The sequence below is a fragment of the Bombina bombina genome, chromosome 8 (genome assembly GCF_027579735.1).
Source record: "Bombina bombina isolate aBomBom1 chromosome 8, aBomBom1.pri, whole genome shotgun sequence".
Classification (NCBI taxonomy): Eukaryota; Metazoa; Chordata; class Amphibia; order Anura; family Bombinatoridae; genus Bombina; species Bombina bombina.
This window is the reverse complement of record NC_069506.1, coordinates 77050772-77074548: the sequence shown is the minus strand read 5'-3', so window position 1 is coordinate 77074548 and position 23777 is coordinate 77050772. Positions and strand designations below refer to the sequence as shown.

Here is a 23777-nt window from a genome sequence, read left to right as displayed (position 1 = left end):
GGTAGTGTGCGCTAATGACTTAGCAGTGATTAAACGTATCTTGTGAGAAGGTAGTGTGCTCTAATGACTTAGCAGTGATTAAACGTATCTTGTGAGAAGGTAGTGTGCTCTAATGACTTAGCAGTGATTAAACGTATCTTGTGAGAAGGTAGTGTGCTCTAATGACTTAGCAGTGATTAAACGTATCTTGTGAGAAGGTAGTGTGCTCTAATGACTTAGCAGTGATTAAACGTATCTTGTGAGAAGGTAGTGTGCTCTAATGACTTAGCAGTGATTAAACGTATCTTGTGAGAAGGTAGTGTGCTCTAATGACTTAGCAGTGATTAAACGTATCTTGTGAGAAGGGTCGTGTGGCTCTAATGACTTAGCAGTGATTATAACCGTATCATTGTGAGAAGGTAGTGTGCGCTAATGACTTAGCAGTGATTAAACGTATCTTGTGAGAAGGTAGTGTGCTCTAATGACTTAGCAGTGATTAAACCGTATCTTGTGAGAAGGTAGTGTGCTCTAATGACTTAGCAGTGCATTAAACGTATCTTGTGAGAAGGTAGTGTGCTCTAATGACTTAGCAGTGATTAAACGTATCTTGTGAGAGGGTAGTGTGCGCTAATGACTTAGCAGTGATTAAACGTATCTTGTGAGAAGGTGAGTGTGCGCTAATGACTTAGCAGTTGATTAAACGTATCTGTGAGAAGGTAGTGAGCTCTACATGACTTAGCAGTGACTTAAACGTATCTTGTGAGAAGGTAGTGTGCTCTAATGACCTTAGCAGTGATTAAACGTATCTTGTGAGAAGGGTAGTGTGCTCTAATGACTTAGCAGTGATTAAACGTATCTTGTGAGAAGGGTAGTGTGCGCTAATGACTTGCAGTGATTAAACGTATCTTGTGAGAAGGTAGTGTGCTCTAATGACTTAGCAGTGATTAAACGTATCTTGTGAGAAGGTAGTGTGCTCTAATGACTTAGCCGTGATTAAACGTATCTTGTGAGAAGGTAGTGTGCGCTAATGACTTAGCAGTGATTAAACGTATCTTGTGAGAAGGTAGTGTGCTCTAATGACTTAGCAGTGATTAAACGTATTTGTGAGAAGGTAGTGTGCTACTAATGACTTAGCGATGATTAAAGCTATCTTGTGAGAAGGTAGTGTGCTCTACATGACTTAGCAGTGATTAAACGTATCTTGTGAGAAGGTAGTGTGCTTCTAATGACCTTAGCAAGTGATTAAACGTATCGTGTGATGAAGGGTAGTGTGCTCCTAATGACTTAGCAGTGATTAAAACGTATCTGTGAGAAGGTAGTGTGCGCTAATGACTTAGCAGTGATTAAACGTATCTATGTGAGAAAGGTAGTGTGCGCTAATGACTTAGCAGTGATTAAACGTATCTTGTGAGAAGGTAGTGTGCGCTAATGACTTAGCAGTGATTAAACGTATCTTGTGAGAAGGTAGTGTGCGCTAATGACTTAGCAGTGATTAAACGTATCTTGTGAGAAGGTAGTGTGCTCTAATGACTTAGCAGTGATTAAACGTATCTTGTGAGAAGGTAGTGTGCGCTAATGACTTAGCAGTGATTAAACGTATCTTGTGAGAAGGTAGTGTGCTCTAATGACTTAGCAGTGATTAAACGTATCTTGTGAGAAGGTAGTGTGCTCTAATGACTTAGCAGTGATTAAACGTATCTTGTGAGAAGGTAGTGTGCTCTAATGACTTAGCAGTGATTAAACGTATCTTGTGAGAAGGTAGTGTGCGCTAATGACTTAGCAGTGATTAAACGTATCTTGTGAGAAGGTAGTGTGCTCTAATGACTTAGCAGTGATTAAACGTATCTTGTGAGAAGGTAGTGTGCTCTAATGACTTAGCAGTGATTAAACGTATCTTGTGAGAAGGTAGTGTGCGCTAATGACTTAGCCAGTGATTTAACGTATCTTGTGAGAAGGTAGTGTGCTCTAATGACTTAGCAGTGATTAAACGTATCTTGTGAGAAGGTAGTGTGCGCTAATGATCTTAGCAGTGATTAAACTTATCTTGTGAGGAAGGTTAGTGTGCGCTAATGACTTAGCAGTGATTAAACGTATCATTGTGAGAAGGTAGTGTGCGCTAATGACTTAGCAGTGATTAAACGTATCTTGTGAGAAGGTAGTGTGCGCTAAATGACTTAGCAGTGATTAAACGTATCTTGTGAGAAGGTAGTGTGCTCTAATGACTTAGCAGTGATTAAACGTATCTTGTGAGAGGTAGTGTGCTCTAATGACTTAGCAGTGATTAAACGTATCTTGTGAGAAGGTAGTGTGCTCTAATGACTTAGCCAGTGATTAAACGTATCTTGTGAGAAGGTAGTGTGCGCTAATGACTTAGCAGTGATTAAACGTATCTTGTGAGAAGGTATGTGCTGCTAATGACTTAGCAGTGATTAAACGTATCTTGTGAGAAGGGTAGTGAGCTCTAATGACTTAGCAGTGATTAAACGTATCTTGTGAGAAGGTAGTGTGCTCTAATGACTTAGCAGTGATTAAACGTCATCTTGTGAGAAGGTAGTGTGCTCTACATGACTTAGCAGTGATTAAACGTATCTTGTGAGAAGGTAGTGTGCTCTAATGACTTAGCAGTGATTAAACGTATCTTGTGAGAAGGTAGTGTGCGCTAATGACTTAGCAGTGATTAAACGTATCTTGTGAGAAGGTAGTGTGCTCTAATGACTTAGCAGTGATTAAACGTATCTTGTGAGAAGGTAGTGTGCTCTAATGACTTAGCAGTGATTAAACGTATCTTGTGAGAAGGTAGTGTGCTCTAATGACTTAGCAGTGATTAAACGTATCTTGTGAGAAGGTAGTGTGCTCTAATGACTTAGCAGTGATTAAACGTATCTTGTGAGAAGGTAGTGTGCGCTAATGACTTAGCAGTGATTAAACGTATCTTGTGAGAAGGTAGTGTGCTCTAATGACTTAGCAGTGATTAAACGTATCTTGTGAGAAGGTAGTGTGCTCTAATGACTTAGCAGTGATTAAACGTATCTTGTGAGAAGGTAGTGTGCGCTAATGACTTAGCAGTGATTAAACGTATCTTGTGAGAAGGTAGTGTGCGCTAATGACTTAGCAGTGATTAAACGTATCTTGTGAGAAGGTAGTGTGCTCTAATGACTTAGCAGTGATTAAACGTATCTTGTGAGAAGGTAGTGTGCGCTAATGACTTAGCAGTGATTAAACGTATCTTGTGAGAAGGTAGTGTGCTCTAATGACTTAGCAGTGATTAAACGTATCTTGTGAGAAGGTAGTGTGCTCTAATGACTTAGCAGTGATTAAACGTATCTTGTGAGAAGGTAGTGTGCTCTAATGACTTAGCAGTGATTAAACGTATCTTGTGAGAAGGTAGTGTGCTCTAATGACTTAGCAGTGATTAAACGTATCTTGTGAGAAGGTAGTGTGCTCTAATGACTTACGCAGTGATTAAACGTATCTTGTGAGAAGGTAGTGTGCGCTAATGACTTAGCAGTGATTAAACCGTATCTTGTGAGAAGGTAGTGAGCTCTAATGACTTAGCAGTGATTAAACGTATCTTGTGAGAAGGTAGTTGAGCTCTAATGACTTAGCAGTGATTAAACGTAATCTTGTGAGAAGGTAGTGTGCGCTAATGACTTAGCAGTGATAAACGTATCTTGTGAGAAGGTAGTGTGCTCTAATGACTTAGCAGTGATTAAACGTATCTTGTGAGAAGGTAGTGTGCTCTAATGACTTAGCAGTGATTAAACGTATCTTGTGAGAAGGTAGTGTGCGCTAATGACTTAGCAGTGATTAAACGTATCTTGTGAGAAGGTAGTGAGCTCTAATGACTTAGCAGTGATTAACAGTATCTTGTGAGAAGGTAGTGTGCTCTAATGACTATAGCAGTGATTTAAACGTATCTTGTGAGAAGGTAGTGTGCGCTATGACTTAGCAGTGATTAAACGTATCTTGTGAGAGGTAGTGTGCTCTAATGACTTAGCAGTGATTAAACGTATCTTGTGAGAAGGTAGTGTGCGCTAATGACTTAGCAGTGATTAAACGTATCTTGTGAGAATGTAGTGTGCTCTAAAGGACTTAGCAGTGATTAAACGTATCTTGTGAGAGAGGTAGTGTGCTGCTAATGACTTAGCGAGTGATTAAACGTATCTTGTGAGAAGGTAGTGTGCTCTAATGAATTAGCAGTGATTAAACGTATCTTGTGAGAAGGGTAGTGTGCTCTAATGACTTAGCAGGTGATTAAACGTATCTTGTGAGAAGGTAGTGTGCTCTAATGACTTAGCAGTGATTAAACGTATCTTGTGAGAAGGTAGTGTGCTCTAATGACTTAGCAGTGATTAAACGTATCTTGTGAGAAGGTAGTGAGCTCTAATGACTTAGCAGTGATTAAACGTATCCTTGTGAGAAGGTAGTGTGCGCTAATGACTTAGCAGTGATTAAACGTATCTTGTGAGAAGGTAGTGTGCGCTAATGACTTAGCAGTGATTAAACGTATCTTGTGAGAAGGGTAGTGTGCGCTAATGACTTAGCAGTGATTAAACGTATCTTGTGAGAAGGTAGTGTGCGCTAATGACTTAGCAGTGATTAAACGTATCTTGTGAGAAGGTAGTGTGCGCTAATGACTTAGCAGTGATTAAACGTATCTTGTGAGAAGGTAGTGTGCTCTAATGACTTAGCAGTGAATAAAGTATCTTGTGAGAAGGTAGTGTGCTCTAATGACTTAGCAGTGATTAAACGTATCTTGTGAGAAGGTAGTGTGCTCTAATGACTTAGCAGTGATTAAACGTATCTTGTGAGAAGGGTAGTGAGCTCTAATGACTTAGCAGTGATTAAACGTATCTTGTGAGAAGGTAGTGTGCTCTAATGACTTAGCAGTGATTAAACGTATCTTGTGAGAAGGTAGTGTGCGCTAATGACTTAGCAGTGATTAAACGTATCTTGTGAGAGGGTAGTGAGCTCTAATGACTTAGCAGTGATTAAACGTATCTTGTGAGAAGGTAGTGTGCTCTAATGACTTAGCAGTGATTAAACGTATCTTGTGAGAAGGTAGTGTGCTCTAATGACTTAGCAGTGATTAAACGTATCTTGTGAGAAGGTAGTGTGCTCTAATGACTTAGCAGTGATTAAACGTATCTTGTGAGAAGGTAGTGTGCTCTAATGACTTAGCAGTGATTAAACGTATCTTGTGAGAAGGTAGTGTGCTCTAATGACTTAGCAGTGATTAAACGTATCTTGTGAGAAGGTAGTGAGCTCTAATGACTTAGCAGTGATTAAACGTATCTTGTGAGAAGGTAGTGTGCTCTAATGACTTAGCAGTGATTAAACGTATCTTGTGAGAAGGTAGTGTGCTCTAATGACTTAGCAGTGATTAAACGTATCTTGTGAGAAGGTAGTGTGCTAATGACTTAGCAGTGATTAAACGTATCTTGTGAGAAGGTAGTGAGCTCTAATGACTTAGCAGTGATTAAACGTATCTTGTGAGAAGGTAGTGTGCTCTAATGACTTAGCAGTGATTAAACGTATCTTGTGAGAAGGTAGTGTGCGCTAATGACTTAGCAGTGATTAAACGTATCTTGTGAGAAGGTAGTGTGCTCTAATGACTTAGCAGTGATTAAACGTATCTTGTGAGAAGGTAGTGTGCTCTAATGACTTAGCAGTGATTAAACGTATCTTGTGAGAAGGTAGTGTGCTCTAATGACTTAGCAGTGATTAAACGTATCTTGTGAGAAGGTAGTGTGCTCTAATGACTTAGCAGTGATTAAACGTATCTTGTGAGAAGGTAGTGTGCTCTAATGACTTAGCAGTGATTAAACGTATCTTGTGAGAAGGTAGTGAGCTCTAATGACTTAGCAGTGATTAAACGTATCTTGTGAGAGGGTAGTGTGCTCTAATGACTTAGCAGTGATTAAACGTATCTTGTGAGAAGGTAGTGTGCTCTAATGACTTAGCAGTGATTAAACGTATCTTGTGAGAAGGTAGTGTGCGCTAATGACTTAGCAGTGATTAAACGTATCTTGTGAGAAGGTAGTGAGCTCTAATGACTTAGCAGTGATTAAACGTATCTTGTGAGAAGGTAGTGTGCGCTAATGACTTAGCAGTGATTAAACGTATCTTGTGAGAAGGTAGTGTGCGCTAATGACTTAGCAGTGATTAAACGTATCTTGTGAGAAGGTAGTGAGCTCTAATGACTTAGCAGTGATTAAACGTATCTTGTGAGAAGGTAGTGTGCGCTAATGACTTAGCAGTGATTAAACGTATCTTGTGAGAAGGTAGTGTGCTCTAATGACTTAGCAGTGATTAAACGTATCTTGTGAGAAGGTAGTGTGCTCTAATGACTTAGCAGTGATTAAACGTATCTTGTGAGAAGGTAGTGAGCTCTAATGACTTAGCAGTGATTAAACGTATCTTGTGAGAAGGTAGTGTGCGCTAATGACTTAGCAGTGATTAAACGTATCTTGTGAGAAGGTAGTGTGCGCTAATGACTTAGCAGTGATTAAACGTATCTTGTGAGAAGGTAGTGTGCTCTAATGACTTAGCAGTGATTAAACGTATCTTGTGAGAAGGTAGTGTGCGCTAATGACTTAGCAGTGATTAAACGTATCTTGTGAGAAGGTAGTGTGCTCTAATGACTTAGCAGTGATTAAACGTATCTTGTGAGAGGGTAGTGTGCTCTAATGACTTAGCAGTGATTAAACGTATCTTGTGAGAAGGTAGTGAGCTCTAATGACTTAGCAGTGATTAAACGTATCTTGTGAGAGGGTAGTGTGCGCTAATGACTTAGCAGTGATTAAACGTATCTTGTGAGAGGGTAGTGTGCTCTAATGACTTAGCAGTGATTAAACGTATCTTGTGAGAAGGTAGTGAGCTCTAATGACTTAGCAGTGATTAAACGTATCTTGTGAGAAGGTAGTGTGCTCTAATGACTTAGCAGTGATTAAACGTATCTTGTGAGAAGGTAGTGAGCTCTAATGACTTAGCAGTGATTAAACGTATCTTGTGAGAAGGTAGTGTGCTCTAATGACTTAGCAGTGATTAAACGTATCTTGTGAGAAGGTAGTGTGCGCTAATGACTTAGCAGTGATTAAACGTATCTTGTGAGAAGGTAGTGAGCTCTAATGACTTAGCAGTGATTAAACGTATCTTGTGAGAAGGTAGTGTGCGCTAATGACTTAGCAGTGATTAAACGTATCTTGTGAGAAGGTAGTGTGCTCTAATGACTTAGCAGTGATTAAACGTATCTTGTGAGAAGGTAGTGTGCGCTAATGACTTAGCAGTGATTAAACGTATCTTGTGAGAAGGTAGTGTGCGCTAATGACTTAGCAGTGATTAAACGTATCTTGTGAGAAGGTAGTGTGCTCTAATAATACACTAACAAAAAACAAGCATTGCTGTTCCTACGTACCTGTAGCCAGTGCACTGATAACCCGTGTATAGCACATTATTAAACGGTACCACGGCACTCAGGATGAATCCCGCCTTCGCTGCCATAGCAACCACTTGCCAGCTGTTATGCCACTCTCTGATTGGCTGGTCAGCAGGAGTTCCTCCTTGTCCCTGGCACAAAGCTACATGGATATCACCTTCTGGAGACAGAATATCTGTGCAGCTACAAAAGGATAGGGACACAATATCTGTTATTACAGTGTGTTGTGTTATCAGCCAGTGAGCAATAAGTAAAGATAATAGAGAGGCGACGTCAGCTGATTCACGGTTTATGTCTCTTCTTGTGCACAAAATACAGCACTAGAACGCTTTTTATATTATTTAAGGGACGTGAAACACTTGTTTTTCTTTCATCTTTTAGATAGAACAACAATTTTTAACAAGTTTCCAATTTACGTCTATTTTCTAATTTGCTTCATTCTCTTGATATCCTTTGTTGAAAACCATGTCTAAATAGGCTCAGTAGCTGCTCATTGGTGGCTGCATATAGATGCCTCGTGTGATTGGCTCACCCATGTGCACTGCAAATTCTTCAACAAAGGACACCTAAAGAATGAAGCAAATTAGATAACAGAAGTCAATTGGAACGTTGTTGAAAACTGTATTCTCTATCTGAGCCATGAAAGAAAGCTTTAAAGACACATACTGTGCCATGCACCTGCTGTTCTCCTATTGGGTCATGTACCGGGCATACCCTGTGACAGAGCTTATTCACACGTCACGTGCTGCTCATAGCTGTATAATGCACAATACAACGTGACTGCACTGCTCTATCTCAAGGGGTTTTCAAACCTGTTGCTTTCACCCAAGGTAATCCTGAAAATCTGGTCTGTTAGGGAAGCCTCAGGACAGGTTTGTAAACCCCCTGCTCTATACTATTCATGTGGACTTATATATTAGTTACATAATATATATATATATATATATATATATATATATATATATATATATATATATATATAAAAGCAAAGGGAAACACTGCTCAGGCGATCCGTGTGTTGTGATAATCAAAAGCGTTTATTTATCCACAGAGTAGGATATAGTCAGACAAAAAGAGCACCTGACATGTTTCGCGCAGGAGTACCTGCGCTTCATCACACACATTATATATATATATAGTCAATTCCAACATAGAACTGCATTCACTGGATTTTCAGAAAAAAACTTATTTATTGTGGTAACGTTTCGGAGTCCACAGACCCCTTCCTCAGACCAGAACGTTCTGGTCTGAGGAAGGGGTCTGTGGACTCCGAAACGTTACCACAATAAATAAGTATTTTTTCTGAAAATCCAGTGAGTGCAGTTCTATGTTGGAATTGACTGTGAATATTACTGACTTGGCACCCTGGTTGGCGACTAAAAGACATTGTGAGTGCAGATACACATGGATGAGATATATATATATACACACACATATATACACACACACATATATACACAATGATTGGAGTAGCCGTGTTAGTCCAGAGATTTAGATATCAAAATAACAAGAGTATTGCATTGAGCAATGATACTTTTTTAATTGGACTAAGATGTGAAATTGTATATACAGGGGGAATACAAAAGATAAAAGACAAAAGTGTGGAGATAGGCTTACCTGTGTACCTATGTATAAAGAATGTGGAATATACAATGTAATTGACTAAATGAAAGTACATTACAAAATTTTTGACAATGTGTTAAGAATCCAGAGTCCACATTTAGTCCAGAATTAAACAGGTTGAAGTGCATTATCATTTTCATTTCAAAGGTTTTTCTTTCCATGGTGTTATTGAAGTTGCCTCTGAGAATTTTGATTTTGAGGTTTTGGATGGAGTGGTCAGGTTGGGTGAAATGGTGACCAACAGGGGTGCAGTATTTTGTTTCACAGTGGTTTTTGAGTGTCTGTATAAGTTCATTCGAAGGTGCAGTTTTTGGCTTGTTTCTCCAATATAGCATCCCATTTCACATGCAGTGCAATGTATCATGTATACCACATTTGCAGATGTACATGAATATGCCCCTTTAATGTTATAGGATTTATTATTGTGTATTCCCCCTGTATATACAATTTCACATCTTTATAGATATTGATTCAATGTTGATATAAAACTTTATGTCAGTATATGCTCTATGTAAAGCTATATATTTCCCCTGTCTGTTCTCCTACACTGGACACTGTCTGCCTGTTACCTAAGCCCCCCTCATGATTTTTATGACACCTCCTCCTCTCCCTGCACTTTCTGTCTTCTTAGCTATTCTGTGTTTTAAGATATAATCTGTAAATTCCATTGAATTGGTCAGTATTGCTTCAGACTTGATAAAGGAAGGAACTCTTCCGAAAGCTTGTCATCTTATAACTGTATAGTTAGTCCAATAAAAAAGTATCATTGCTCAATGCAATACTCTTGTTATTTTGATATCTATCTATATATACACATATATTATACATACACACATACACATACAAACACATACATACACACACACACACACATATGCATATACAGTACATACAGGGCTCGCCTGCTAGCCATTGGAGAGTAGAAATTAAACTGTGGCGAGTATATATCGTAGTTGCAAAGTAGGGGAATGTGCTCAAAGCATTTATTTAAAGGAATATTGTAGGGAATAGAAAATCCTCTGTACTAATAGAACAGTTATTTTTTTAGCCTGATTTTCCCAGTCAGGTGCCAACAACGGCTCAGCTAGCACTCACCCACCTTGAGGGCAATCTGGGGGCTCCCATCGACTCCCACCCCGGCGATCGGGCCTGTATAGCGACAGGCATCGCTGGGGCTTCACATTTTGCGCTGTGACTTTATTTAAGAAATACAATAGACAGTATAGGGAAATGGGGCATGCTGCTTAGAAGCCTGTATCTCAGGCATCTAAGCAGCTACAGACCCCCAAGACCCACCGTTGGAAAGGTAATCGACTTGGAAAGGTATAACAGTGGTAAAAAGTGTATTAATATAACTGAGATAAGGGACAGTCTGCAGAGGCTTTGATACAAGGTAATCCCAGAGGTAAAAAGTATATTATTATAACTGAGATAAGGAGCAGTCTGCAGAGGCTTAGATATAGGGTAATCACAGAGGTAAAAAGTATATTAATATAACAGATAAGGGGCAGCCTGCAGAGGCTTAGATACAGGGTAATCACAGAGGTAAAAAGTATATTAATATAACTGAGATAAGGGGCAGTCTGCAGAGGCTTTGATACAAGGTAATCACAGATGTAAAAAGTATATTAATATAACTGAGATAAGGGGCAGTCTGCAGAGGCTTAGATACAGGGTAATCACAGAGGTAAAAAGTATATTAATATAACTGAGATAAGGGGCAGTCTGCAGAGGCTTAGATATAGGGTAATCACAGAGGTAAAAAGTATATTAATATAACTGAGATAAGGGGCAGTCTGCAGAGGCTTAGATATAGGGTAATCACAGAGGTAAAAAGTATATTATTATAACTGAGATAAGGAGCAGTCTGCAGAGGCTTAGATATAGGGTAATCACAGAGGTAAAAAGTATATTAATATAACTGAGATAAGGGGCAGTCTGCAGAGGCTTAGCTACAAGGTAATCACAGAGGTAAAAAGTATATTAATATAACTGAGATAAGGATCAGTCTGCAAAGGCTTAGCTACAAGGTAATCACAGAGGTAAAAAGTATATTAAGATAACCGAGATAAGGGGCAGTCTGCCGAAGTTTAGATACAGGGTAATCACAAAGGTAAAACGTATATTAATATAACTGAGATAAGGGGCAGTCTGCAGAGGCTTAGATACAAGGTAATCACAGAGGTAAAAAGTATATTAATATAACTAAGATAAGGGGCAGTCTGCAGAGGCTTAGATACAAGGTAATCACAGAGGTAAAAAGTATATTAATATAACTGAGATAAGGGGCAGTCTGCAGAGGCTTAGATACAAGGTAATCACAGAGGTAAAAAGTATATTAATATAACTGAGATAAGGGGCAGTCTGCAGAGGCTTAGATACAGGGTAATCACAGAGGTAAAAAGTATATTAATATAACTGAGATAAGGAGCAGTCTGCAGAGGCTTATATACAGGGTAATCACATAGGTAAAAAGTGTATTAATATAACTGAGATAAGGAGCAGTCTGCAGAGGTTTAGATACAAGGTAATCACAGAAGTAAAAAGTATATTAATATAACTGAGATAAGGAGCAGTCTGCAGAGGTTTAGATACAAGGTAATCACAGAGGAAAAAAGTATATTAATATAACTGAGATAAGGAGCAGTCTGCAGAGGTTTAGATACAAGGTAATCACAGAGGTAAAAAGTATATTAATAAAACTGAGATAAGGGGCAGTCTGCAGAGGCTTAGATACAAGGTAATCACAGAGGTAAAAAGTATATTAATATAACTAAGATAAGGAGGCAGTCTGCAGAGGTTTAGATACAGGGTTATGCAAAACTGGGGAATGGGCAATAAAGGGATTATCTATCTTTTAAAACAAAAATTCTATTGTAGACTGTCCCTTTAAATTAAATGCGCTTATGGTTCCGTGAATACTGACTGACCTACAAAAAAATGCGGCTAACAAATTCCGGTTCTTCTTCACACCTGCTTTCCTGCCATAATGTGGGAAATTGAAAATAACCCGATCATAAGGTTTATTAGCAGAACAAGCATGTTCCTTTAGCTTAGTCGCATCTACGCCAAAGTAGACATCAGCTCCTAGAAAATGAAAATAAGAGGCTTTGTTAAAGACAGCATTCTATTCCCTTAAAGGGACACAATACCCAAACGTTAAAGCACATGAAAGTGATGCAGCATAACGGCAAAAAGCTGACTAGAAATTATCAGCTGAACATCTCTATGTAAAAAAAAAATTTTTATGTAAGAACTTACCTGATAAATTCATTTCTTTCATATTGGCAAGAGTCCATGAGCTAGTGATGTATGGGATATACAATCCTACCAGGAGAGGCAAAGTTTCCCAAACCTCAAAATGCCTATAAATACACCCCTCACCACACCCACAATTCAGTTTAATGAATAGCCAAGCAGTAGGGTGATAAAGAAAGGAGCAAAAAAAGCATCAACAAAGGAATTTGGAATAATTGTGCTTTATACAAAATAATCATAACCACCATAAAAAGGGTGGGCCTCATGGACTCTTGCCAATATGAAAGAAATTAATTTATCAGGTAAGTTCTTATATAAATTATGTTTTCTTTCATGTAATTGGCAAGAGTCCATGAGCTAGTGACGTATGGGATAGCAATACCCAAGATGTGGAACTCCACGCAAGAGTCACTAAAGAGGGAGGGATAAAAATAAAAACAGCCATTCTCCGCTGAAAAAATTAATCCACAACCCAAAAAAAAAAAGTTTATTTACATAAATGAAAAGAAAAAACTTAAATCAAAAGCAGAAGAATCAAACTGAAACAGCTGCCTGAAGAACTTTTCTACCAAAAACTGCTTCCGAAGAAGCAAATACATCAAAACGGTAGAATTTAGTAAATGTATGCAAAGAGGACCAGGTTGCCGCTTTGCAAATCTGCTTCATTCTTAAAAGCCCACGAAGTGAAGACTGATCTAGTAGAATGAGCTGTAATTCTCTGAGGCGGGGTTTGACCCGACTCAAAATAAACTTGATGAATCAAAAGTTTCAACCAAGAAGCCAAGGAAATAGCAGAAGCCTTCTGACCTTTCATAGGACCAGAAAATAAAACAAATAGACTGGAAGTCTTCCTGAAATCTTTAGTAGCTTCCACATAATATTTCAAAGCTCTTACCACATCCAAAGAATGGAAGGATCTTTCCAAAGAATTCTTAGGATTAGGACACAAGGAAGAGACAACAATTTCTCTATTAATGTTGTTAGAATTCACAACCTTAGGTAAAAATTTAAAAGAAGTCCGCAAAACTGCCTTATCCTGATGAAAAAGTTTCTTGTTTAGATGAGAGGCCATGAGATCTATCTCTGGAAGAAACCACATCTGAACAATCTGAGAAAACACATCTGGATGGAGAGACCACTCCCCTGGATGTAAAGTCTGGCGGCTGAGATAATCCGCCTCCAAATTGTCTACACCTGGGATATGCACTGCAGAGATTAGACAGGAGCTGGATTCCGCCCAAGCAAGTATCCAAGATACTTCTTTCATAGCTTGGGGACTGTGAGTCCCACCCTGATGATTGACATATGCCACAGTTGTGATATTGTCTGTCTAAAAGCAAATGAACGGTTCTCTCTTTAGCAGAGGCCAAAACTGAAGAGCTCTGAGAATCGCACAGAGTTATAAAATATTTATTGGAAATCTCGCCTCTTGAGATTACCAAACCCCTTGTGCTGTCAGAAATCCCCAAACAGCTCCCCAACCTGAAAGACTTGCATCTGTTGTGATCACAGTCCAGGTTGGCCGAACAAAAGAAGTCCCTTGAACTAAACAATGGTGATCTATCCACCATGTCAGAGAGTGTCGTACATTGGGATTCAAGGATATTAATTGTGATATCTTTGTATAATCCCTGCACCATTGGTTCAGTATACAAAGCTGTAGAGGTCTCATGTGAAAACGAGCAAAGGGGATCTCGTCCGATGCTGCAGTCATGAGACCTAAAACTTCCATGCACATAGCCACTGAAGGGAATGACTGAGACTGAAGGAGCCGGCATGCTGCCACCAATTTTAAACGTCTCTTGTCTGTTAGAGACAGAGTCATGGACACTGAATCTATCTGGAAGCCTTAAAAGGTGACCCTTGTCGGAGGAATCAAGAAACTTTTTGGTAAATTGATCCTCCAACCATGTTTCCGAAGAAACAACACAAGTTGATTTGTGTGAGATTCTGCAGAACATAAAGACTGAGCTAGTACCAAGATATCGTCCAAATAAGGAAACACTGCAAAACCTTTTCTCTGATTACAGAGAGTAGGGCACCTACAACCTTTGAAAAGATTCTTGGAGCTGTTGCTAGGCCAAATGGAAGAGCAACAAATTGGTAATGCTTGTTTAGAAAAGAGAATCTCAGAAACTGATAATGTTCTGGATGAATCAGAATATGAAGGTATGCATCCTGCAAGTCTATTGTGGACATATAATGTCCTCGCTGAACAAAAGGCAGAATAGTCCTTATAGTCACCATCTTGAAAGTTGGAACTGGTCTGAATAAATTTTCCTTTTTTGGAACAATGAATAGATTTGAATAAAACCCCAAACCTTGTTCCTGAAAAGGAACTGACATGATTACCCCTGAAGACTCCAGGTCTAAAACACACTTCAGGAAAGCCTGAGCTTTTATTGGATTTGCTGGGATATGTGAGAGAAAAAATCTTCTCACAGGAGGTCTTACTCTGAATCCTATTCGATACCCTTGAGAGACAATGCTCTGAATCCATTGATTTTGGACAGATTTTATCCAAATATCCTTGAAAAACCTTAATCTGCCCCCTACCAGCTGAGCTGGAATGAGGGCCGCACCTTCATGCGGACTTAGGGGCTGACTTTGGTTTCCTAAATGGCTTGGATTTATTCCAATTTGAGGAAGGCTTCCAATTGGAAATAGATTCCTTGGGGGAAGGATTGGGTTTTTGTTCCTTATTTTGACAAAAGGAACGAAAACGGTTAGAAGCCTTAGATTTACCCTTAGGTTTTTTATCCTGAGGCAGAAAAACTCCCTTTACCCCAGTAACAGTTGAAATAATAGAATCCAACTGAGAACCAAATAAATTATTACCTTGGAAAGAAAGAGATAGTAATCTAGATTTAGATGTCATATCAGCATTCCAAGATTTAAGCCATAAAGCTCTTCTAGCTAATATAGCTAAAGACATGGATCTAACATCAATTTTGATAACATCAAAAATAAAATGATTAGCATATTGCAGTAAGCGAATAATGCTAGAAATGTCAGAATCCAATTCCTGTTGCGCTAAATTCTCCAACCAGAAAGTTGATGCAGCTGCAACATCAGCCAAAGAAATTGCAGGTCTGAGAAGATGACCTGAATATGAATAGGCCTTCCTTAGATAAGATTCAAGCTTCCTATCTAAAGGATCCTTAAAGGAAGTACTATCTTCCATAGGAATAGTGGTACGTTTAGCAAGAGTAGAAATAGCCCCATCAACTTTGGGGATTTTTTCCCAAAACTCTATAGATTTTGCTGGTAAAGGATACAATCTCTTAAACCTTGAAGAAGGAATAAAAGAAGTACCTGGCTTATTCCATTCCTTAGAAATCATATCAGAAATAGCCTCAGGAATAGGAAAAACCCCTGGAGAAACCACAGGTTTAAAAACAGCATTTAAACGTTTATTAGACTGAACGTCAAGAGGACTGGTTACCTCAATATCCAAAGTAATTAACACTTCTTTTAATAAAGAACGCATATACTCTATTTTAAATAAATAAGTAGATTTGTCAGTGTCAATATCTGAGGAAGGATCTTCTGTCTCAGATAGATCCTCATCAGAAGAGGATAAACCATTATGTTGCTGGTCATTTGAAATTTCATCAGCTAAATGAGAAGTTTTAAAAGACCTTTTACGTTTATTAGAAGGTGGAAATGCAGACAAATCCTTCAGGATAGAATCAGAAACAAATTCTTTACAATTCACAGGTATATCATGCACATTAGAAGTTGAAGGAACTGCAACTGGCAATGTACTTTTTTTTTTTAAATTTCTTTTTATTTTGCCAAGAAAGATAAACAATTAACAATAGGTGAATCCGACAAAAAAGCAAATAAGAAAAAATACTTGCAAAAGTGTACGTTAATACAAAACAGAATACAGTCTCGCTTGGAAATGAAAGACACCTTAAGTGGGTGAAGAAGTTCACCTACCCACTCGAGAAAAGAAAAAGACAACTCTGACCTGGCAATTTTTCTTAATGCATAAAAACCCTCCCAAAACTCTGATCACCATTAATGCTATAAACTCTAGATCCTATCTGGCACACACACAGAGAAGAGAAAAAACAAAGAAAAAGAAGAGAAGAAAAAAAAAAAAAAAAAAAAAAAAAAAAAACACCACACAGCCCCCCCCTCTCCCCAACCAGCTTTCACCAGAATCCTTCAGGCAAGCAGCCACTCACCTCTAAGGTTAGCTTCCAATAAGAAAAGAGAATTCTTAAATGGCTGCAGGATCAATTTTTGAGTTTCCTGATCTAGAGATTTAATGAAAATCCCCCATTTATTTAAAAAGAACCTAATATTGTTATCTATCTGTGCTTGTACTGAGGCTTGTTCTAGAAACATTTGATATGTTATCCCCTTTTTAAATTCAGAGAATTTGGGTTCTTTGTTAGACTGCCAATATTTTAAAACCAGTTTCCTACCGAGCAGTATCATTGTATTTATTAATAAATAACTAGGGCCTACTTCTTCCTGGTTTGCTAGGAAAAAGACTACATGTTTACTTACTTGAAAGTGTTGGTTTAAGATTTTAGTGACCCAAAATGAGATTTTCCCCCAAAATCTTTGGATTACAGGACAGGACCAGAAAAGATGGAACATATCTGCTGCCAGATACTTGCATTTCCTACAAGCTATGTTCTCATGTTTTTTGTCCCACCGAGCCTGCCAGCTGGGTGTAAAATAGCATTGATACCAAATCTTTAACTGTTGTTCTTTAAAATATTCCCCTCTCATTGCCTTTGCTACCCTATCTCCAGAGTTCTTAAATAAATCTGATTCTTGTAAGTTATCACCTGCTATATCCCATTTAAGCTCCAAATATCTTTTATTGCTTTGTTCTTGAGAAGTGAGTAAAGCATTATAAGAGTTTGTGATAGAATAATTTCCTGCTTGAAACATACTAGTTATCTGCCTTAATATATCATTGTCCCACTCTATTGCCACTATTTTCCTACACTGATCAGCATAGTGCCGTAATTGTAAATAAGAGAAGAATAAACGATTTGGTATGTTAAATTCCGATTTACATTCATTAAAAGATTTAATCGAATTATCTTCTTTTTTGAATAGCTGTGCAATATGGTTGATCCCTCGATCTGACCAGGCATTAAATCTAGCTGAGTCGTAGCCTACCTCGAATTCAGGGTTACCTTTAATTGAGAGAAAGGCTGAACCCCGATGGCTGATCCCAATTTTAGCACAGAATTGACGCCAGGCCCGTATTGGTTGGTCTATGATAAGCATCCCCCTTGTTTCTATAGGAATTAGTTTTAAAGGCATGTGTGTTAATGCTTTCAGGGCATAAGGTGCTACTAAAGCTCCTTCAATTTCTAGCAAGGAGAAGTGTCCTTTTTCCGAAAACCAGTCCCAAACAAATTTTAGGTTGGAAGCTATATTATACATCTCAAAATCAGGAAGAGCCATACCTGCAGCCTCTTTCCTGGCACTCAAACATTTCAACTCTATCCTAGATTTTTTTTTGCACCAGATAAATTGCGATATTAGTTTATTGATTAACTGACAATCTTTCCTCAGTAGTAGGAGTGGGAGGGCCTGAAAAATATATAAAAATTTAGGGAGAGAAATCATTTTTATTAAATGTATTCGTCCCATAAGAGAAAGGGGCAGGTTCTTCCATCTTTCTAAATCTGCCTGGAATGATGCAATATCTGGTACAAAATTTAACTTGTACCAGCTCTTAGAGTTAGATGCGAATTTTATCCCTAGATATGTAATATGATCTTTGGTTACTTTAAAAGGGGTTTCTGGAGAGCTTTTTAATTTGATGAGCCACATAAGTTCCGATTTTTCTTTGTTAATTGCAAAGCCGGAAAAAGCCTGGAAAGATTCTAAAGCTTCCATAATTATAGGCAGATTATATTGGAGATTTTGAGCAAATATAAGCAGATCATCGGCATATATGGCTTGAGTTATTCTGTGTCCTTCGATATTTATCCCTAGCAGTTCTTGTCTAAACAATATTGCCAGAGGTTCTAGCGCTAAGTTAAAAAGCAACGGGGATAGCGGACAACCTTGTCTCGTTCCTCGCTGGAGTCTAAAATGTTCTGAAGTTAAGGAGTTAACACTTAGACTCGCCCCTGGATTAGAGTAAAGTAAGGCAATAATATGGGAGAATTTACCCTGGATACCGAATTTATTAATAGTTGTCAACATATGATCCCAAAGTAGCGTGTCAAACGCTTTCTGTGTATCAATCGAAATAATTGCAGCATCCTCTGTGAGCTTTTCTCTCCTTCCTTTTTTTTGTTCACAATAGTTAATTGCTATTTCTAGTTTCCTGAGGTTTTTAATAAGTGTCCTTCCTTTGATAAAACCAGTTTGGTCAGGATGGACCAGTTCACTAATCACTTTTTGAAGTCTGTCTGCTAAGATGTGGGTAAGGATTTTGTAATCCACATTTAGCAAAGAGATGGGTCTGTAAGACTCCATTAGTTCTTTATTTTTACCTTGTTTATAAATTAAGATTATTCTAGATTCTGTAAAATATTTAGAAGGTGTTTGATTATCTTGTAGGAAACCATTGAAAAGCTCACAGAGAATGGGGGTAACCGAATCTGCAAGAATTTTATATAATTCTCCAGGAAGATCATCCGGGCCTGGCGCTTTGTTTAGCTTTAATTTCATAATAGAGTTTTTAATCTCCTCCTCCTTAATTGGAGAATTGAGGAGATCCAGATCATCTTTAGCTATTTGAGGTATTTTAATCCTATCCCAGAAGAGAGCTTTTTTTATTTTATCTATAGGTTGAGCCTGATATAATTGTTTAAAATAGTGCGTGAATTCCTCTAAAATATCATGAGGGAGAGTGCAAGTTTTGTGTTTAGTTTTTATTATTGATATGATACTGTTAAGATTTTCTAGTACTTACCAATCTGGCTAAGAATTTCCCTATCTTATTACCGAACTGCATGTAATTGCTATTTCTTTTCAGCTCATGCTGGATTTCTTTTGATATATGCCAATTGTCTCTTTGTTTTTTGGCTTCCAGATAGTTTCGCCAGTTCTCTTGACTATTATCTGCAACATATTTTTGGAATTTGTTAATAATCTGCTTAGAAAGTTGGATCCAATAAGCGTCATTTTTCCTTTTTACTTTTATCATATAAGCCAGAATTTCTCCCCTTATCACGGCTTTGAAAGCTTGCCATAAAGATTCTATATTCAAAACTGATCCTTTATTCTCATTATAATAGAGATTCCATTTCTCTAGCAAAAAGCCTCGAAATTTTAAATTATTATAAAAATATGTTGGAAAGTATAATCTGTGATTCCCTAGTTTGGGATTCAAGATGGACATAGAGATAGTGATGGGGGCGTGATCCGAAATTGTGATAGGCAAGATTTCGGCTTTTTTTGCCAGAGAGAACAATTTGTCGCTAATTAGGAACATATCGATTCGTGAAAATGATTTATACACTTTAGATAAACACGTAAATTCTTTACTGTCTGGATAAATATTCCTCCAGATGTCTAATAAGCCTAGATTAAAGCAGAATTTTTTAAAAATTTTTGTATCCTTACCGCCTGATATAGCCTCTTTCCCCCTCCGATTTCTATCTAGGAAACTAGATGCCACCAGATTCAGGTCTCCTCCTAGTATTATGTTTTGATTGTATTCTAATAATTTGTTTTGGAGAGGTTCCCAGAACTCGTTTTTTTTTACATTTGGACCATAAACATTACATAACACGAATCTTTTTAAGCCTAGTTCTATCTCTAGTATAATAAATCTCCCTTGTTGATCAATTTCTTGTTTTAGAATTTTATATTTTAATGATTTCCTAAAAAGTATAGCTACCCCTCTTTTTCTCTGTACTCCTGCCGAATAAATAACTTCGCCCACCCATCCCCATTTGAGTTTTTGACTTTCTGACTCATTTAAATGGGTCTCCTGTAGGAAGCCTATATCAATTTTAAGTTTATTAAAGTGTTTTATTATTGCTTTCCTTTTGACCGGGGAGGTGAACCCTCCCACGTTCCATGATCCAAATTTACATAATTCCGTCATATCTTATGCTTCTTTCCTACTTCTAAGTAGAGACATGGAAAATCTAAGAGAAGGGGGGGGGGGGATGGGGAGAAAAGAAAGAAAAAAAAAAAAAAAAAAAAAAAGAGGAAGAAAAAGTCCCTTTCACACATACACCTGACATTCCTATATTGCCCCCTACTTATAATATTTAGCTTCTTACTTGACCACCTTTCTGCACCTAGAGATTTATCTCCTTCCTTCTCCCTTCTCCTATTCCACTTTTTACTCAGCATGGCTACCCATGATACAGAGCTTGTATCCCCCATCTGACCACTTTTACCTTTGCTCTGTTCTCAAGAAATCCTCTAGGTCCTGAGGATTATCAAAAATCCTAAAACCTTCTTTAGTCTGTATACTGATTCTGGCTGGATATAATAGCCTAACTATCCTGCCTTCCTGGATCAGACGTGAGCAGATGGGGGCACATAGCTTCCTCTTGCTAGCTGTTTCGTATGCAAAATCTTGGAAAATTAATATTTTCTTATTTTGAAAGAGGACTGTTTTTTGTGCTCTATAAGCTTGCATGATCTTGACCTTTTCTTGAAAGTTCAAGTATTTAATAATAATTGGTCTAGGTCTACTCTTATCATCCTCTTGATCTCTTACCCTGCCTAACCTATGAGCTCTTTCTACTATGAATGTACATGTTGGCTCATTGATGTTTAATAAGGAGGGCAGTTGGATTGAAGCAAAGTGGATTAGCTCTCTTTCAGATACTGTTTCAGAGACCCCAATCACTCTTACATTGTTTCTCCTAGAACTATTTTCCATATCCTCAACTTTATCACTAAGATATTTGACTTGTTTCTGAATATATGTTAAATCCTTATCTTTCTCTATATCTCTGTCTTCCAGATCTGATATTCGCTGTTCTGCTAAACCCATTCTGGTAACCATCTGCTTGATATCTTGTGACACTGAGTCTATGCTTGATTGGATTGCCTCAAATTTAGGAAGAAATAATTCACTTATTTGTTTTAATAAATCAGAGTTATTTACTGTTTCAACCACATTTTCTTGTGATATCTCCTGACTATTCTCAGTGCTGCGTCTTATTAACTTTTTTTCCTGCTGCCTTCTTCCTTGCTGTTTTATTGTTAGCTGAGGGGAGAAGGAATTTATCCATAAAGAATGGTTATAAGAGCCTTAAAACTTTCTATTTACCCCTATTTGCTTCTAGGTAGGAGACTTTACCTTAGTTAGCTAGTTTGAATTTAACTAAAGGCTTTTGTATTAGTGGTGACCTAAAACTATTAATCTGATCGTTAACTCCTTCTCACCAATTCTTATAACAACATGCCATTAATGAAAAGTATTCAGAAAGAAAAAAAAGAAAATGCAGTAGAATATAGAGCAGTACATAGAGAGAAATGGGGACACAAAAAATAGAAACCAGAGTCAATCAGATATTCAAATAAGTTCCCTTCCAACTCTTGCAAAGATTTTCCTATCTGTTCCTTCTGTATCTTATTTGTCTAGATTAGAATTGACTATAACCTTTTAGATAAATAGTGACCTAGAACTGTTAATTTAATCATTAATCCCTGCACGACCATTTTATAACAAAATGCCATTAATAAGAATTGCCCAAAAAAAAAATATAATTATATAAAAAACACAGAATTTAGGGCAAAAGTCAATCAGATACTCAAGTGGATTCTCTTCCAAAACTGCAAGAATGTTCTGTCTGCTGATTCTCCCCAGATTCCCCCTCTGAATTGGCAGAGGTTTAAAGAGATTATGTCCACTTGTTGACCGTAGAAAATTTAAAGGGACTCCGAACTTCGATATCCAATCTGTGCAGGGAGAAAAAGAAGACAAGGCCTCCTCATGTGTGTATCTGTCGTTCCCCCTCTTATCCCCACATAGCGTAAACACAGGGTACTCACATTCTGATAAGGCACTCTCTTGTGCCGATAGATTCAGGCTGGACCTTTAGCAGCAGTCCAGCTCGCTGTTTCCCCGGGATATCTTTACATCTGACGTGTTTCAGGCATGGAGTGCACGACCGTAGAGGCATAAAGCAAGACACAAAATACACAGAAAAAAGAAAAATCATGTGTAAATCTGTTAGAAGTGCATCTAAGGATTCAGCTTAAACTTTCACAGAATACTCACAAAAGTTGCGGCACCCAAATGTGCCTAGTAAGGCAGGCTAGGCCTTTTTCAGCAGCCCAGCTCGCTGTTTCCACGTTTGGCTACGTTGCAGGAGTAAAGCAGCCTCAGGAAATACCAATTTAGCCCGTCTGAGCCTTTTGCCTTTTGCAATAACCCAGTATCCTTTATAGCATCGTCTCCTATTCGTGTTATCAGCGAAGGGAATACAATGAAGTCACTCTTGCCCTTACAGGCCACTTATCAGATAGATTTTCCAGCACAGGAGTCCTTTTAGTATAGCTTTTAAGTATGTGTGCGGTGGGCCATGGCATACTCCACTTACATATCATGCACATTAGAAGTTGAAGGAACTGCAACTGGCAATGTACTATTACTGATGGATACACTATCTGCATGTAAAAGTTTATCATGTCAACTATTACAAATGACATTCGGCAAAATAATTTCTACAATTTTACAACAAATGCACTTAGCTTTGGTAGAACCGATGTCAGACAGCAATGTTCCAGCAGAAACTTCTGAGGCAGGATCAGATTGAGACATCTTGCAAAATGTAAAAGAAAAAACAACATAAAAAGCAAAATTATCTATTTCCTTATATGACAGTTTCAAGAATGGGAAAAAAATGCAAAAGCATAGGCCTCTGATAGAGAAAAAGGCAAGAGGCAAACATCAATGGGGTATTGAAATAATGAAAAAGTTTGGCGCCAAGTATGACGCACAACGCAACTAAAAACTTTTTTGGCGCCAATAATAACCGGAAATGACACACTCGCGTCACTAATGACGCAACCGTGTGAAAGGTCTCGGCGTCAACTACGACGCCGGAAATGACGAAGTTGCATCATGGACGTATTTTTTCGTGCCAAAAAAATTCTCTCACCAAGAATGATGCAATAAAGTTTAGCATTTAACGCACCCGCGGGCCTAATACTGCCCGTAATTTGCAAGAAGTAGTCAATTGAAAAAAAGACTAAACCCCAGGTAAGAAAAATTATTCTTAAAAAAATGTTTATATTCCCCAAATATGAAACTGACAGTCTGCAGAAGGAAATACATGAACCTGACTCATGGCAAATATAAGTACAATACATATATTTAGAACTTTATATAAATGCATAAAGTGCTAAACCATAGCTGAGGTGTCTCTTAAGTAATAAAAAAACATACTTACCAAAAGACACCCATCCACATATAGCAGATAGCCAAACCAGTACTGAAACAGTTATCAGTAGAGGTAATGGTAAATTGAGAGTATATCTTCGATCTCGAAAGGGAGGTAGGAGATGAATC

At 38.0% G+C, this 23777-nt stretch overlaps 1 protein-coding gene across 2 annotated transcripts in view; it reads right to left on the bottom strand.

Annotated features, from left to right (window-relative positions):
• The window catches only part of FDXACB1 (ferredoxin-fold anticodon binding domain containing 1), a 51315-nt gene that overhangs the window by 6369 nt on the left and 21169 nt on the right, over window positions 1–23777 (bottom strand). For both annotated transcript variants that reach the window (XM_053690410.1, XM_053690411.1), the window contains exons 3-4: window positions 11971–12127; window positions 7397–7600 (exon numbers count right to left, since the gene is read on the bottom strand). In XM_053690410.1, the coding sequence (XP_053546385.1) occupies window positions 7397–7600; window positions 11971–12127 (361 nt within the window). The remainder of the gene's footprint in view (window positions 1–7396; window positions 7601–11970; window positions 12128–23777) is intronic.